Source organism: Chenopodium quinoa, unplaced genomic scaffold, assembly GCF_001683475.1.
Source record: "Chenopodium quinoa cultivar QQ74 unplaced genomic scaffold, ASM168347v1, whole genome shotgun sequence".
Taxonomy (NCBI): domain Eukaryota; kingdom Viridiplantae; phylum Streptophyta; class Magnoliopsida; order Caryophyllales; family Amaranthaceae; genus Chenopodium; species Chenopodium quinoa.
Genome location: NW_018744052.1, coordinates 275,127 through 293,774, shown reverse-complemented (window position 1 = coordinate 293,774; position 18,648 = coordinate 275,127). Strand labels below are relative to the sequence as shown.

Below are 18,648 nucleotides of genomic sequence, written 5' to 3'. Positions count from 1 at the left end.
TTCTTAGTTTCATATTTTCTCAGATTTAACTTTTTTATTAAAGCTAATATTTCTTCTTCATCCTCTTCGGGTTTTTCATTGACTTGTTTTTTCATCCTTATTATAGTTGAATTCTGTCTACTTAGAGTTGGTGTTCTAAGACTCATACTTATCTACATTTTAGGATTTGTAGTTAACCCAATATGAAGTGATCCTGATTCATCAATTAACATCTTACTTGACCTATTTTTTACTACAGGATTCATGAAGAATTCTTCCCAAGTTTTTTTCAATTTCAATCTCGTTAGGATTTACTTTTATAGGGGTAATTTTCTTCTTAGGGCCTCCTCCTTGCTCATATTTCTGAGCATCTACTATTTGTTTCTTGAAAGATGAATCTATAGTGTTAACCAACTTATAGACTACCTTCCATCTTAATTGTATAGGTCGAGTTCCTTTATGCATGTTTACTCGATCAGTTAATAACTTGATTGCTAGAAATTTTGGAGCATATGAATCTCCTAGGCTCACATAGTATCTTGGTTCACATATATAACTTACAGTTCCTTGGCTTAAGCTACAAGTGATACCACTAATAATTTGCTCATAGAATTCTTTGTGTCTACAAACAAAGCTTAAACATTTAACATTTTTACCAAAATCTTATAAAGGAGTTATGTATACTTGTACTGCACCAATACAAATATAACTATAATTTCCTTTTTCTTTATGGTTCTTAATGCTTTTCCAATTTATGATATTAATTTCTGCTGCTTTCCTTTCACAATCCTTGATTACTATACTTCCTTCCATTTCTTCACATACATATTTAGTTCTAGTTTTAAATAAAGAAGTTTTAAATATTTTATCTTTAGTAATCAGGGGAAAGTTTCAGCTTTCTTTGTTCATTTGGTCTAGGTCTTTATCTTCAATTGAATACTTAGCTCTTTTTAGTTGATCTATAGTCATTTTACTTTAATTTTATCCTCATCGTCTGATTCTGAGTTTTCTAATACTTCCCCTTTTATCATTGTAATTATTTCTTCATAATTTTCATCTTCAAACTCACTATCTTCAGGTTCTTCATTATACTCATTTTCTTCTTCTATGATTTCTACTATTCCTTTATTATTACTTAAAGCCAAATCTAAAGCCTCATCTTCTGGTATTTCTATGTAGTCCCAACTACCTGAGGCTTTTATTAGTTTATGATTAACTTTCTTACATTCATTAGCATAGTTTCCTAATTCTCCACAAGACCAACACTTGCATGTTTTCTTTTTCTCAGGACAATATGCTGCCTTTCTGAAAAACCTACTCGGTTTTCTGTATTTATGTTATAGTACTTCTTCTTATAGGTTTCTCCTCTTGATCTGTCAAATTTATTTTTCTTATAATTCTTCCTCTTATTATAGTTTTTTCTTTCACATCCATAGTTATTTGGGAAATCCCAACAAGTGAGAAATTGTCTCTTCATTTGTTGGGTTCCTGCAACCTCTCTACATTTCTTTTCAATCCATTTTCTTAGAAAAACAATTCTATTACCTAGGGCATCCCTAGATAAGAATTTCTCTTTCCATTCTTGATATTTTTCACTAACTTCTTCATTAAGAGGACTTGGTAATTTATCGTAGAACATTCTAAGATTTGTTTCATTTTCACCAATTTTATAATAATATGTTTCAAATTCGATAATGTAATTATCAACATATTTCATATTATAGATGGGCAAATTACTTAACTTTCTTTGATATTCCATTCGTTTTTCATTAAGATCAGCTCTAGGACCAATGAATTCTAACTCAATGTATTGACATAACTGTCTAAACATTTTAGTAGGAGATTCACTAGCTCTTAATGTAGCTTTGACTTCTTCATCTATACCATCATACCAGTCTTCTACACAGTCATAAAAACTATGTTCATTATAATTTAAGAAATTTTCAGAAGTCCATTCAGTGTTTAAATTGAGTACACTACTCATACTCTTCTTCCACTGATCTAAAACATCTTGTCTATCTCTTACACCATCTAACTTAAGCTTATTACCCGTTTGACTCATAGGTTCAAGAGTCACTTCTTCTTGTTTAGGAATTTGGTTAGGCATAACCTTGACACTAAACCGGGTAGTCTTCCCTGGTATGTATCTTGGTCGTGTGCAACTCCCTTCTCCTTGATACCTAGGTCTTTGGATAACATTGTTTACATTAATATTTTCATTAATAATTTCTTCTCCAATATCATTATTATCCATTACCCTTTTACCTAGTTTGTTTTCAATCTTTTGTTGAACAACTTCTATAGGTAGAAAGTCTAGATCATCTAACTTCATTAATCTCATTTGTTGATATAAATCTTCCTCTAAAGTAACATAGTTATTCTCCTCTACTTCATTATCAGAAGCAATCCCTTTTTCAGAAATTATTTTCATTATTCCGTTTAGTTTATCAGGGTCTTCTTCCTTATCGAATAAGGTTTGTAATTCTTCAAGCGTTTTCTTCTGAAGACGATGGCTCATCTTTAGTTTCTTCGTCCTTTTCTTGGTTACTAGTAGGTCTTTTAGGGAGTGATACCGTAAACGTCTTATTTTTATCTAAATTTTGAAAAGGATATTTATATTTATAAGGGACGATTTTTTCCTTATTAGGTGATCTTTCTTCATTAGATTGATGTCTAATCTCGTTTGTTAAAGCAAGTTGCACTTGTTTAACTTGTTCTTTTAGATCACTTACTTTTTTTTTTTTTTATTTTTTTTTATTAATATCGGTTGTGGTTATTGATATCTTATTTTCAATATTAATACAACGAGCACGTATGTTATCAACTTCTGATCTTAATTCACCAATTTGATCTACAATATAATTAAGGACCGGGCCAAAATTACTAGTATTTTCAGGAATATGATAATAGTGCTTAAAATCAGTTTCTTACACTCAGTAGAAGGCCTAGTATTATCCAATTTTACTTAATTATTAATTTAATTAACAACTTAATTTAGCTTTTAACTGTATGAGTCTGATACCAATCGACGCAGCTAGGTTATCAGGTTCAAATAGACTTGATTAAGATACCAACAATATAACAACATATGCTAATGAAAATACTTGTTAAATATGATACCAACTGCAATACTAAAACTATACCAATATTAACGTAGGATGGTATTTAGATATTACTAAAGATGATATTACCTATATATTTCGTTGGTATTAAATTTTAGGGTGCGTTTGGTTCGCTGGTTTTAGGAAAGGGAATGGGAATCATTCCCTTTTAACCTGTTTGTTTGCCACTTTTTCCCTCAATCATTCCCCCATTTCATTTTTCAAAATACCCCAAAACCCCTCTTCCCCATTCCCCACCCCCCCCCACTTTCCCATTCCATTCCCCACCCACCCTAACCCTAACCCTAACACTAACACCCATATACGCCGGTGGTGGTCGGACGGCGACTGTCGGCGAGCACCGGGGAGTGGTCGGGAGGCTCGGCGAGCACCGGGGAGTGGTCGGCGATGTGGTGCTGTGGTGGAGGAGGGAGATCGAGCGTCGGGGAGCGAGGCTGGAGCATCGGGGAGGGAGTTCGAGGTGGTGCTGTGGTCGGTGGTGGTCAGCGACCGTCGGCGAGGGGGACTGGAGGGTCGACGAGGGGTCAGCGACCGTCGGCGAGGGGGGCGCGACTGTCGGCGAGGGAGTTCGAGCATCGGGGAGGGGGCTGGAGCATCGGGGAGGGAGTTTGACGGTCGGCGATGGGGGCTGGATGGTCGGCGATGCTCGGGGATGGGTCGGCGACGGTCGGCGGAGGTCTGTGAGGGTTCGGCGGCGGTCGGAGCTGCGCTGTGATGGTGGTGCTGTGGTGGAGGGAATGATTCCCTGGTTTTTGTAACAAACAACCTTCCAAATTTTCCACTTTGCCATTCCATTCCATTTCATTCCCTTTGTTCATTCCATTCCGATTCCCTTCTGTCAACCAAACGGCCCCTTAGTATACAGATAAGGTACCTTTTTTAATTTAAATTACGAAAATAACCTTAGTTAAGTCCTTTTTGGACTATAGCTAGTTGAGGCTTAGAATTTCCAAGTGTAGTGTGTTTGTGTGCAGTGATTGGGATTTTGGTAAGAGCGAATCAAATTGTCGTCATCGAAGCTGCCATTTCCATTCCCACCAGCATCACATCGCATCCCCCCTTCTTTCTCTCTCCTCTTCTTCCTCCATTCTTTCCCCATTCCTCTTTTTCTCTCTCCTCTCTCCATCTTCTTCATCCTCTTCTAGAGAGAGAAACACTGAGAGAGAGAGAGAGTTACAGAGAGAGGAGAGAGAAAGTAGTGTTGTTGTTGAAGCTTTTTTGTTGGCGCCCATGGCGAATCAACGGCGGCGCCACCACCATCTCCACCACAGCAACACCAGCATCAGCCGCCTTTCTCGCCGATTTCTTCCTGCTGTTACCGCCATCGTTGGCGTCTTCTTCCTCTTCTTCTTCGCTCTCTCTCTTCTTGCTCCTCGTCCTTCTCGCCTCCTTCACCATGGCCGCACTCGCAGCTCATCTTCATCCTCTTCGGTAATCTTTCGCTTTCGCTTCAAACTGCAGTTTTAGCATTTTATTTTTGGATTAATTTGTGATTTTTGTGTTTTGTTTAGGATGATGATGCTTCCGTCGGAGTTTCGATCTCTTCTGTTCCGGTTAGGGCTCTTGATTGTCTTTCGATTATTTTTGGATCATTCGAATTCGATTTTGTGATTTTTGAGTGTTGCTTGGATCTGATTTTTGATTTTTTTGTTGTTTTATGAAATGTAGGATGTTGGAGGAAAATCTAAACATGATATTTGGAGGTCTAGAGATTCTGAATTTTTCTATGGTTGTAGCAATGCCAGCAGTAAATTCATGAGTATGTGTTCTTTTTCCTAGCTTGTTATTTCGATTCTTTTTATTTTCTGCCGATAAATTCAGTTTCTATAATTTGCAGTATGAAGTATTTTGTATTAGTATAATATGTTGCAATGTCTATTGATTTTTTTCCCTTTTATTAATCAGCAATAAGTTAACTGCTAATATATCTTTGCTACTCGCATATTTGCTTGTTAGACGTCCTCTTCATATTATAGGTATGTGTTGAACTGTGTCCTCTTCATATTATCTTATTTGCTTTTAGACGTCCTCTTCTATTTGGATGTTTGAACATATTAGAACCTTCGCTGTACTCGTTGTTTTAGTCTTGGGAGGTTAGGGGAGTAAATAAATATGCTGTTTGGACTTTGGATACTGTGCTTAATTTAGTGTTTCTAATATGGCAACAATCTTGATACTATTTGCATATGGTTGTCTAATCTCAATTTCATGACATTACAAAGGATCTTGGATTCATTGTCATTTGTTTGAACCTGTGGTTTCATTCTCATTCTCAGAAGCTGATACTATCACACATCGAAGTCGTTATTTGATGATTGCTACAAGTGGAGGCTTGAACCAACAAAGAACAGGGGTATATATTGCATTACTTTGTTATATATGCGTTGAGTGGTCTGTGTATGGTTTTCTGTTTATATGTTATCTTATTTGCTTTGGATCAATTGTGTGTTAGTTTGTGAGTCTGTCCATCAGAATCGCTTACTAGTCTCTGATGTTTGGCCTGTTACATGTAACACGGTTACCTTTGCTTTTTTTTGAAGAGTTTACTCTGCTTGATTAAATTTAAGCTTTAAGACACGATAGGATTTTATTGACTATATGATTACTGATTTACTATACTGTTCATTTACTACATAAGCATAGATTTTTTGGAACCTGTTTTCTTGACCAATTTGTGAAACATAAATCGGAGTTGGACTATTCCTGCTCAATCAAAAAGCATGTATATAGTAGAATGGATGATGCATTTCAAAGACTTTGCCTTTTCATCTGTCGTATTTCTTAATAGGTTTTTAGGAAATTTCCAAATACCAGACCTATTGACTTTAGAAACTTGAGAACTACAATCTGTGCTGTTGTTGGGTACTTCAAGTCTGTGACATTGTCAATGCATTGCTGACAGATCACTGCTATGCATGGATTCTCAATCACCTTTTGATGTCAATAACATAGTATCAGTGATTTTCTGCTCTTAAACCATACATAAACTTTCAGCTCTTCTATGTTTGCAAGTGGGTTTGGTTATATATCTATTTTAAGTATATCACTCTTCATCTTCCATAATTTTTTATAGAAACTATGATCCCCCTTCCTCATATACTGGTAGCTGTTAGGATTAGTGCTCTGTGTTTGGGAGAACACTGCAAGTGCTGACTTTGGGCTACTGGTAATTGATACATGCAACTTTTGCCAGATAATTGATGCAGTTGCTGCAGCTCGTATCTTAAATGCCACTCTCGTTGCGCCAAAGTTGGACCAGAGATCTTATTGGAAGGATCCAAGGTTTGCTTTTGTAGTGATTTCCATAAATCTTCTTTAAACAAACTTCTGCATGTCTATTTTTTCATGCCTAAACAAATCTAATGCTGAAGTGCTGGATATTGCTGTATGCTTGCAGTAATTTTGAGGACATATTTGATATCAATTGGTTCATTTCCTTCCTATCAAATGATGTGAAAATCTTAAAAGAACTCCCAAGCGGACCAAAAGTCACAACCATGCGAGTTCCAAGGAAGTGCAATGAAAGATGCTATGAAAAGCGAGTTTTACCTGTTATAATGAAAAGGCATGTAAGTCTTCAATGTATTTCTTTTATGTATTATCTTAAATTTGTTAGTCTATCAGAAGCTTGTTATTTATTCATCTTTTTTTTTCTGATTATCACAGTAAATTGACTTCCAGCTTTTAACTAAGTATACTTTCTGAACTTATGACCACCAGAATAGTGAAGCATTTGCTTTGTGGTTGCTGAAATTCAATTTTCTTCATGTCAACATGACTTGTGGAGTTATCTCATTGACATTAATTCTTGTCTATCTTCCTTAATGACACAGGCTGTTCGGCTTACCAAATATGATTATAGGCTTGCAAATCGGTTGGAGACAGATCTTCAAAAGCTAAGATGCAGGGTTAATTACCATGCTTTGAAGTTCACTAGTCCCATACTAGAAATGGGCAAATTATTGGTACAGAGGATGAGAGCCATGAGCAAGCATTTTATTGCTCTCCATTTAAGGTAGAGCTAATATATCTTTGGAATTATATTTATTTATTTATAGCATTGCTATGTTTGTTAATCACAATTGCTATAACTCCAGTGCTCATGTGCTCATATAATAGTAATAATACATAGATAATGACTTGATGAGTGACCTTGTGGTTGAGCATATTTGGGCCTGCTTTTAGAAATGGTCGGAACTCTAGTTTTGATCACACCATATGAGCTTTGTGATCATAGTTTTAAAAAGCGCATCTTAGGTGTGCCTAGCCACAAGTTACGATGAGGTGTCTGATTGACTCAAGCGTAGGAATGACGAGAACAATGTGGCTCATCTTAGGTGTAGTTTGTCAAAGGCGCTTGAGGTGCAACTACAAGTTGCATGTGAGGTTAAAGAGTATCCGTGAGGTAATGGCACAGCCCCCCCCCCCCCCCCCCCCCCTCCTCCTCTCCCCTTTTTACACTTTCTGTTTGCTGAGTTCTCTATCCCCTCTATATGTTCAGCATTTCCATGAATAAAGTTGAGCTCTTTTTGCTGAAAATAGAGTTAACTTGATTGACAATGCTGTTTATTAAGATGTCTGCCTCTTGTGCATGGCTTTGCCTGCGCTGCAGCACTGGAAACCTTTGCACCTTAAAGTGCTGCATGTTTTATATTACTTGGGTAGTCACACTTAAGGTTGCCTTATTCTGCTTCAATGAAGCATTCCATGTATTATTTTCTCCCTGTTGGTTAATGAATTTCCCTTGCTGCCTAGATTTTTGGAGACGTCACCTAGAATTCTCCTTGTTGCAAATCAATTTATCATAAATCTAGACAAAACATATCAAAATGAAGAAGTAGAGGGGGGGGGGGGGGGGTGTTTATTCCTTGGAGAGTTTCCTCTCCCTTAAACATTGTGTGTAGAGAGGCTTGGACTAAGTTAAATGTTAGATGTAGCATCTGAGAGGAAGGGCAGAATCTTGGGGATTTTACCACCCTTCCTAATTGTTTTGCATGTGACAGAATTTTCAACTAGGCAAATCTTATGTGGTACTCTATCTCCGTGTTAGTTCTATTTTACTCGGATAGTTTATACTTCATCTGTCCCTAGTACAATGAAGACCCATGCCAACTTTGGCACAAATCTTAAGAGTAATAGTTGAATGGAATTCAATGAAGTGGAAGAAAGGTCGATGTGATGGCTAGAGATATCTAGTAAAAAATATCTGAACTATTACCTTTTTTTTGAGAAAGAACTGTATTTTGTGATGTCCAATAAAGCGATAATGGTATTGTGGGTAGGACGGAGCAAATGGTAAGAAAGGTTATATAATTACCACTAAAATCCATTTACTTTCTCCTACCCGCAATACCACTAAGAGTATGAGTGCAATATAGACCTCCGTATTTTTGTGGTGAAATTATAACAAATGAAATATCTCCTGATAAATCAAACAACTCTGTACCTTTATATAACATATTCTTTTGTTTAATGAATGATATAAGTGATATGTTCTGTCTGAACTCTGTGTGAGTAACAGGAACATATCCAATGTGTTATTGTTTTGTTTTCTTGTTTCCAATCTGCATGTATGAAGTAAAGGCTTCGATATTTGAAGAGTACTAGGTCTCATCCTCACGATTTTAGAAATAATGTAGTATGAAAACCTAGTATGTGGTACACTGGTATAGGAGAATCAATAACCCTGTCTTACCTTTCTAAATAGAATGGAAAGCAGTTTAGTGTTGTCAAAAAGAAATTAATTTATATGCATGTCAATCATGTTTTGCATCCTGAATGTTGTACGTCTCTTGAGGAGGTGAGGCCCATGCGGCAAAGATCTAACATGGATAGTTATTGGCTCTGTCAGGCATACTCTGCTTCTTATATACATGTTTTGAGAGCCAACCTTTGATATCAGACCATTAAACCTGTGGTTGTTTCCTAATTGTTATATCTGATGCACTTGATCAGATAATAAAGTGTTGAATGTCTCCTGGTAACTTTTTTTTCTTTAATTATGTTTATGAATGATGAAGTGCTTATGAGACAGTTGGATGATTTCATTTGTGAAACTTTGGTTTATAATTTGATCCATCCTATTTTTTACTGCAGGTTTGAACCTGACATGCTTGCATTCTCAGGATGCTATTATGGTGGAGGGGACAAGGAAAAAAAAGAACTGGGTGCTATAAGAAAGAGGTGGAAGACTCTGCATGTAAGAATTTTGGCCTTTTCGTGGCTTGAATGTCGACAAAATTGATATGTTTTTTTACCAAGTATGTTGATTTTTGACAAAATTGATTGTCAGAGTACAGTAGCCCAACTTGCTTTGGCTTTCAATCTTTATTATTTATTCCCTTTGATATGATTTTAGCACTTTAGCTACCTATTGTTTGGCATAGTTCAAATTGTAAAGTATACAAACAAAAATTATGTGAAGAGTGCTGATTGCCCATTGCTATGCAGGGAAGCAATCCAGACAAGGCAAGGAGGCAGGGAAGATGCCCGCTTACTCCAGAAGAAGTGGGTTTGATGCTGAGGGCTTTAGGTTATAGCAAAGATGTTCATATTTATGTGGCATCTGGTGACGTGTATAGGGGAGAAGAAACCTTAGCTCCACTAAAGTTGCTCTTCCCCAATTTCCATTCCAAAGAAACAATAGCCAGCAAAGAGGAGCTAGAATCATTTTCCAGGTTTTCTTCTCGCATGGCAGCACTTGACTTCATTGTTTGTGATGAAAGTGATGTCTTTGTCACTAACAACAATGGAAATATGGCAAAGATTCTGGCAGGACGAAGGTGATTCCCAATATTTTGGTCTCAATTGTGGAAAGAAATTCAGATAATTGAATATAGGTGCTAACTAAATTTCTCACTTTTTTAGGAGGTATTTTGGTCATAAGCCCACTATTCGTCCCAATGCTAAGAAGCTGTCTAAGCTTTTCCTGAACAAAGGTAACATGACTTGGGAAGAGTTTTCTTCAAAGGCTCGTTCTTATCAGAGAGGATTCATGGGTTTGCCACATGAGGTAAGACCTGGCAGAGGTGAGTTTCATGAGAATCCAGCTTCATGCATCTGTGAAGATTCTGATGCTAAGGCTATGAGAGATGCAAATCTACGGAAATTTGGGTCAGGGAAGGATCCCACCAAGAAAGAAGAAGAAACCGAGGATCATGAAGCTGATGATGAGTCGGAACCAACAGACCCAGACACTGATGGAGATTTGCTGCTTCAAGAGAGACAGCCAGCAAATGAGACCATGCTAGATTATGAAGGATTTTTGACAGATGAACCTGAATTAGAAGATATGTTATCAGATTAGACAATTTTTCCCTTAAGAAAGAGATTTTGTCTTTTTCTCTGGGATAACACGGTTTCTGGAGTAAGCTGGGAGCTGAAATTGCGAGGTCCTGCCTACATATGAGAATCTGTACAAAGTTAAGCAGACATAATGAGGCTCAAGACTTCTAAGCGTTCATTGAAAGATTATGCAACTTTGAATCTGTGTACATTGCTACAATTGGTCGGATGCAGAGATCTTTATACCAAATTGGAGAAGTGCCACTGGTACGAAATTTCAGACTACCCTTTCTGTTGGGGTACAAATGACAGTTTGCCGCTTTTACAGATTAGATAGTTTCTTTTGTTAGTTAAAAATTTTCCAACTTATTCACTTCTTTCTGATAATATTGCCATATATATAGTTTAAATCTAGATTTAGCTTTTAGTTAGTGTATCAAATTAATTGGTAGTAATTGCTGATCATATCTGATATCTCATGCAATCATTTTTCTGCATCTAATATTATTCCCAATACTCGACTCAGAAAATTATTACCTCTACAAATCTTGGCAGGGGAAGGAAAACTGCTACCTTTGAAAGATGCAAATTTAGTTATCTTAACAATTGGGTCTCACAGACATGTGGATTTCTTCACCTGAATATAAGTAGTCGTTCCATTATTAACCAAGTAGAATTCGCAGACAAGAATAAATCAATCATGGAAGAATAACATGCGATTCTGTTACACCTTCAATTTCTACCATGACAAATGAATTTCACGAATTAGACTAACTAGAATGGAATCAAAACTAACTAGGAAAATTAGTTTCCTTCGTCATGAGGGAGGTGACAAATCTGTATCATCGTCAATAGGTGGTGGTGGTGGTGGAGGACTTGGATAGACACCTGGAGGTATATCTCGTGGTTGGATTGAAAGCAGCTGTGTTGAATCACCCACAACATCCGCCCATCCATAATGCGGTTCAGCCCTTTTATACGCAAATCATCAATGGAATTTAGAATACATTCCCCAAACTTGGAAATAAAAGAGATCAAAACTCTTATGTTTGAAAGGAATTTTCAAGTGAAAGTGAAAATAAAGGCTTTGTCTTACTCATAATATGTTCCTTCATCCACCACTATATCCCAACTTTCTCCGGTTGTGCTTTTGCCATACTTGTGTACCTTGCTGACAAAAGAAAATGAATAAATTATGGCCTAAAATCTAAGCTTATAAATTATATATTGCCTCGCAAAGGTTTTAAGCAAACAACTGCATACCCATTTCCAAAATGCTCTTCTCCCCATGTCCTAGACCACCCTGCACATCAAAGCAAATCAAGATTTCAGTTTCACAAGAAAGCTGTTCAAATATATAAGCAAGTTTCATCGGACAAATAAGATTCCAATATTAAATTTTTGTACAGGATGAAAAAATTGATGAACAAGAATCAACCATTGTAGACTTCATTAACAGTCAGTCAGCATTGAGCCAACTGATAAATCACTTCTGTCAGATTGTTAACAGCTAGTAATGGTTCCTAAAATCATTAGTATCACAGGGAAAATAAGAAAAATAAGAATGTCAATAGATTTTTGCTCTATAGCATCATAGAATGTGTTAGTATAAATCTAGTGCTGGCCCAGGAAGAAGGCTTGCATATATGGGCAGGTATATAGGAGCTATGTAGCACAGAAGTGGCTCAGGTTATGGAAACAGAACCTCAAGTCCCAGCCATTTCTGCCTTTTTGGGCTTTATTAGCACAACTACTAGGAAACCTCAAGCTTCAGAAGTTTCATGCTTCTTAGGACAGGAGCGCACATATGCAGAGAGCCTCAAATCATCACTGGTACTCTAAATCTCTGATGTGTAATCCCTAGGCATTTGTTAACAGTTAAGAAGTCATTCGAGTACCAGGAAGGCGGGGATACTAAACATTTTAATCACATCCTAGCTATCCCTGAGTATTTACGTTTCTTCTCTTACTGGAATAACAAGGTGAAAAAGGCAGGAAATTGCCAATAGTCTAATGACTTAAGGTAGTCAATATGTACAGGCAATCTGCAGTCTCTTTGGTTAAACTTCGAGGAAAGTATGGTTGCAAGGGTCTGAAATCATGAATGTCAGAGAAAAATAGCGTCACATACGTTCATCACTGGGAGATACATGCCAAGTTTCTCCTTGGCGTGAACCAATGCCAGAGAAAAACTTCTCCTCCCACTTGTCTCCCCATTTAGTTCCAAGTTCAGTCTCGGCCCACTTATCTGTCCTGGAAAAAAATAAAAAATTATACATTAATTAATCCATACTTCATATTTGAGGGAAGTTCTAAAGCAGATAAGTTACACATGGAGCATGCAATTCTATGACATCACTGACATGCCTACTCTACACCAATTTATGTGTGCTAGGACAAATCCATGGTAGAACAACCTTTAAGAATACAAGGTTTGACAAAAGATCTCATAAGATATTGTTATATAGTCTAGAAGATAATAGAAATGCATCGATGATGTAATCATCAGTTTTCCTGCAATAATAAAATTAGAGCATAGCAATACTAGAAGCAAAGTTTATCACTTCCAATGACCAAGTAGTGAGAATCTAATCAGAAATGGCATATTAAGCAAATCTTTGTTCTTAACACGCTGTTCTAGGGCTGTGCAACACCTACCTAACGAATCCCATTAGCAAATTCTTTAATACATCAACACGCAAACATAATAGCTTAAACACTTAATGATTAGTTAGCTATCACGGAAAGAGTGTGCAACAGATTTTCCCCAAAAGAACAGAATTTGATAATATCTAATCTTTTGATTTATTTCATGAGAAACAGTTTATCCTTTAGCCACAAAAAAAAGCACATATACAAACACAATTTTAGCAAAGATTGGCTGTAACCATTTTAAGACGGATCCTCTTCCATCGTAATGCTCTCCCCACTTTTCCCACCATGACTGTTCATTCAGCCTGCCATACTTGTGTGCTCCCTTTTCTGTCCAACCTTTAGCATCATATTTCTCCCACCTGAAGGCAATTAATAAATAAGAAGCATGTTTATCATAACCATGAATAATAAAATATTATATAGTTCTTGGATACTTACCATTTTTCATACCATCCAGCATTTTCAGAGCCAGATTTAGCCTGTTTCTGGGCACTTCTCTCTATCCTAGCTATATTACTGCCAAAAGAAGGGTAGCATTATTCTCTATTTACTCCAGAATGACATTAAAAACGGTCAAATTTAAGATGTGCTAGGAGCAAGCCTCTAATTCTAAAGGCATAAGAGCAGAAATTTCCAACCTCCACTCATCTTGGTGCAGCATTTCTTGCCATGTTTCCCACCATGAATCTCCCTCAGCATTTCTTCCAGATTTTTCAACACCTGTTATATTTGCCAAGATGATAAGCCCAAATGAAGGTTTAACCATCAAAGACTGAAACACTAGTCAAAAAGACCAATATACTATAAACACAACCTTCTTTCATTCCACACAAAGGGCTCACCATAGAACTCATAAACACACATCAATTTTTATTTAACTAGGAATCCATAGATGCAAAAAGGGAGCTGGGATAGGCTAATGGCTAAAGACCAATTTACCATAGAACTTATGATTGCTTTAGGCTAATGGCTAAAGGAGGTGAAACAAAAAATGCTTAAGAGCAAAAAAGACCCAGGAAAAGCAATCATAAGCACAGCATACAATATTAGACTTTTTCCGTACACTAATACAGTCGTCTATATGCGTTCATATGGAAACAAACAACAAAAAGTCATACTGTATTATAGGGGGGATGGCTAGCAATGCTATCTTATTTTTTTCCATCCCTCTGAGTAAAATTAGTAAATTTTTTACCCATGGTAAACATGACTTGGGTTGAAAGTCATTTTTTTTAGAGGGAGGAACCAAAATAGGACTAGTCCACCACAAAGGTGACAAGTTTCAACCAACATGGAGCCAACCAACATCATAACTTACTCGCTGTATTCATTAGGTTTTGGTACATGGTACTAGTATTTTATGTTTAAGGCAATAGTTACACACTCAATGCTTAGTTTACGTTGAATTGAGTATTGTCACAAAGTCACCTGCTTCCAAAGAATTACAAGTGATTTCAATAATATAAACCCTGCTGTATGTGAATATTGACATTGTCACATAATTTTACAATGAAGGCAAAGCTATGTTTATTCAGCTCTCTGAGACGGGAGCTATATAATATATAATTATCTAACTACATAAAAACTTCAATAATGAAATAAGCTCATACAAAAAGATGTTTGTTCTTCACCAACCCCCTTAATCTAGTTAAGGTACAGACAGCATATATTCACTCTACTACAGATAAGTTGACTTACAGGTACACAACTAACAGCCAAAGAATTTGTAATGAAAAAAGGATAAAATATGTGTACCTAACTCTTTATAACCAGTCCAGTCACTTTTCTCCCACCACTGTCAATAAAATCAACAAATCCATTAAATCATCCATGAAAGAAAAAGAGCAATTTTCTGATTGGAATCAGAGCTATGAACCATCAGGTTGACTTGGAAAGTAGTGCCTCCTGGATGAGATAAAAAGCACACTTTTTTTTAAAAGAGAGGGGGGGGGGGGGGGAATAATACCGTTTCTTTCCATTCAGAGGATGCATCTTGGGACTGACCACCCATTCTTGTCCATCGACATCTGTACCCATTTTCCCCAAGCTCTTCACCACTTTCACGATACCAGGTACTACCATCTTCATTGACCCCAACTTCATTCACATTCTCATTTACCAAATTTATACCCCAATCTTTCTCATTTGCAATGCCAGTGTCTAGGATGAAGAAAAACAACAAAAATATATTGAGAACAACAATGGATTTTGCATGCACAATTATACAATTCCACAACTATTAACCCCCTTCCCATTCCCATAAAATAGCTTTAAACCATAAATAAAGAACTCCAAGTACCTCTCTTGGGTGGCGTGTCACGAGATTGTGGACCAGAGTTACGTGGACTACAACGGGGTTTAGAATGAAAGCGGACTCTGCAGTAAAAGACAAGCCTATTAGGAGCTGAGTGTGACAATTGAATTAGTTTGTTACATTTGTTATAAGTTATAATTATTAATTTCAACTTCTTAATTAACTGGATCATCGTACAATCATGTATCTTCTCCTTTCTCCTTTGTCACAATAACACAATAATGCTTTAACAATTTAAACAATAGATCTGTTCATATAGCATAACTGTCACATATAATGGCTAATGAGTAGTGCTGATAATGAACATAATACGATGAATCTCAGATTGACAACTCGTTTCCCTCAAACTAAAAAGATTCGAAATTCTATTGCTGATATGACACATTTTTAATGAACAAGTTATAGCCCACAAACTTATCAGATTTAGATTGCTGAACTAACAAATGATTGCCAATTATCAACAATTTTTTAATTATCATGAGCTAAAATGTGCTCCTATTTCTTGACTTTCTTCTTCAATGAAAACTTAAGGATATATTGTAAAATGGATATCTAATGGCTTCTAATCTGCACTCTGCACTTCTTGAAGTCCTTACCATCGGCAGGAGCCTCATAAATCATGATAAACGCTAGGATGTTGACCTTGGTATATTTTTGTCCAAACAATCAAATCTTCTCAAAGACACTGATTTCAACACTCACAAAGTATAGAATCTCATTCTAATTTGAGTCACAAGATTCACAACAAACTACTCTATCCTCACACATTTTATTTTTATTTATTTTTTTTATAAATCCTATGCTGCTCAAATCAAAGAGTATAAGGCAGTATAAGCAGCTTTGAATTATTTTTGTAAGGCACCATCTCAACTTTCACCAATCAACAAAAAATGAAAATCTCCAGCTGTAACAACCAATTACCAATCTGCTGAACACTCATTACTTAACAATTGAAAACCAACCGTCACCTTTACTGTAAAATTCACAAACTTTAACCAGCCAGCTGCCCAGCCCTCCATATTAAGACTAAAACACCCACAAGTACAATCCTACGGAGTATTTGATTATGTATTCCCAAGCTAATCTCATTCTGATTCACAAAAGAATCAAGTCACTACACCATCCTCAAATTATTGACAAATTCTTTTAAATGCTACTCAACTCACTACAAAATGAGCAGAGCCAGGTCTTATAATAAGTTTTGCAGTACAACGGCTATTAACTTTCAATAATCAATAATTGAAAATTCTCCAGCTTTTAGTTACCAACTACCACTCTTTAGAGCACTCATTACTCAATAATTTAAAACTGACAGTCTCCTTGACTGTCGAATTAACAACTTCAAACAGCTGACCGACTACTTGACTGTAGAAATGCAGAATTAACAAACTTCAGACAGATAACCTTCGATAGTAAGACAAAGACGTCCTCGAAACTCTAAATACCAGCATTATCCTATTTGATTCGCATTTTCCATAAGCAAGCAATAACAGTTCGGCAGATCATAAATTCAAGCAAGAACGAACTCATTTCTCATACTCAAATTACATTAATAGAATAATAAACCAATTCGCAGCAATTCAGCCAAAATAATTCATAAATCTGAATCAAATTCAAACAATTAACCAGAAAAAATAAATAAATAAATTCCGCCACTGTATATATGAATTCACAATTCGGCGAAAACGAAGGAAAATCCAACAGACCAAAAGTCACTATCAAACGATACATAAAAGGATAAAGTACATTCCATACTTTAAAATTCCAGCAAAACACAAAAGACGAATATCATAAGAATTAAAAATGCATATATTAATTATAAAAAATTAAATAATAATAACTACAATTAAAAGAAAAATAAAATGCGAGGAGAAAAAAATTAAGAAGACGTACGGAGGAGAAGCGAAAGGCAACGAAGGCAAAGCTTGACTACGAACCCTACGATTCGTAGAACTCTTCTTCGGATCAAAGCGACGCCAATCTTCGCGTTTTTCGCCGTGTCTTTTCTTCGAAACTACTGCGTCTGAAGAGCAACAACAGTCAATTCGTCGAATTCTCTCTCCTCCTCCTCCTATGCCTCCATCTCCACCGTCGCCGACACCGGAGAAAAATCTCCGGCGATGCTTAATTCCGGCGGAAGCAGCGGAGGCGGAGATGTCGAAGCTTTGACAATGGATTCGAAGGAATGAAACAGAGTCGCCGTGGAGATTACGGAGCTTAATGCTTAAAAATGGCGTCGTAAATCCGCCGGCGGAACTTGCCGCCATTAACGTCAATTTTTTCTCTCTTTGATTATAATCACTCTTTTCTAAATTACTGGAATGGCATTTTTATCAATCAATAAATTAACAACAAATTAAATTAGTAAAACATTAATAATCGGTGAAATTGTGTATGAACAATGTCAATCTGCAGAAATGGAAACCCTAAGTTTGAAAATGGAGGAAGAAAAATGGCGAAAGTATGTAGAGAGTTGAAGAAGACGGAGGTTGAAGAGAGAAAAAGGAAGGAGGAGAGAGAAAGAGAGAGTGTTTTGAGTGAGTGAAGGTGTGTTTAAATAGAAACGATGCGAGCGAAAAGGAGGAGTAAAAACAGAAAGAATTGTTATTAATGAATAAATAAATAAATAAAAAGAGGAAGAAAAAGGGAGAACATTGTCTGAGGTTCCAGACAAATGTTTATTTTTATCGAGTCACACTTGACGCCGCTGATAGAAACTACGGAGTAGAAAGAGGTGAAAACCGGTACTCTATGTCATCGATGCTTCCAACTATGGTTATTTGCTTTTTTTTTCACTGTATTTTCCTAAAGTGACTAATTAGGGTGGCTAATGTGGGTAATGTCATAGTTAACCACTTCTAAATACTACTACTCCACTTATTTATCAATTATATTTATGATAATCAAAGATATTAAAAAGTTTTATCATTTTTAAGTTACGGGGTTTTTATCATTTATATTTATTTTTGAATAATTATCATTATGGATATTTTTTGCAAATTACGGAGTAATAAATTTATAAATTATGTATTTCCTTTTGTTTAAAAAAAACATGGTTTGAAACTTTTATATCTTATTACTATCTCAGTTTTCTTCATTGAAAAAAATAAATTAAATAAATAAACCACTTAAAATTTTCAACTCTCGCATCCACATAATTGTCCCTTTTCATTATCGTATTTATAAAATGTTACCTAGGTGTGACTTTGACAATACATATTCTATTTTTTTTTTCTTTTTTCTTTTTGGGTAAACGAGAGGGGCAAAGCCCCAATACATATTCCATTTATGAGT

At 36.2% G+C, this 18,648-nt stretch overlaps 2 protein-coding genes across 2 annotated transcripts; one reads left to right on the top strand and one right to left on the bottom strand.

The window, feature by feature from the left end:
- The first annotated feature begins 4,089 nt into the window (after positions 1 to 4,089).
- LOC110690621 (uncharacterized protein At1g04910-like) lies at positions 4,090 to 10,882 on the top strand. Its single transcript, XM_021867470.1, has 10 exons — positions 4,090 to 4,532; positions 4,613 to 4,654; positions 4,770 to 4,860; positions 5,378 to 5,454; positions 6,295 to 6,383; positions 6,499 to 6,670; positions 6,935 to 7,116; positions 9,198 to 9,300; positions 9,552 to 9,883; positions 9,969 to 10,882. Exons 1-10 carry the CDS (start codon positions 4,332 to 4,334, stop codon positions 10,405 to 10,407), a joined length of 1,728 nt encoding a protein of 575 aa, XP_021723162.1. The 5' UTR covers positions 4,090 to 4,331; the 3' UTR covers positions 10,408 to 10,882.
- Positions 10,883 to 11,013: 131 nt separating this feature from the next.
- Positions 11,014 to 17,987, bottom strand: LOC110690623. The gene is made up of 11 exons (XM_021867471.1): positions 17,248 to 17,987; positions 15,340 to 15,416; positions 15,007 to 15,200; positions 14,796 to 14,835; positions 13,679 to 13,760; positions 13,479 to 13,556; positions 13,274 to 13,399; positions 12,517 to 12,638; positions 11,649 to 11,688; positions 11,482 to 11,556; positions 11,014 to 11,356 (listed from the first exon to the last, which is right to left on the bottom strand). The coding sequence occupies exons 1-11, from the start codon at positions 17,619 to 17,621 to the stop codon at positions 11,203 to 11,205; spliced, it is 1,362 nt and encodes a 453-aa protein (XP_021723163.1). The 5' UTR covers positions 17,622 to 17,987; the 3' UTR covers positions 11,014 to 11,202.
- Positions 17,988 to 18,648: the final 661 nt, after the last annotated feature.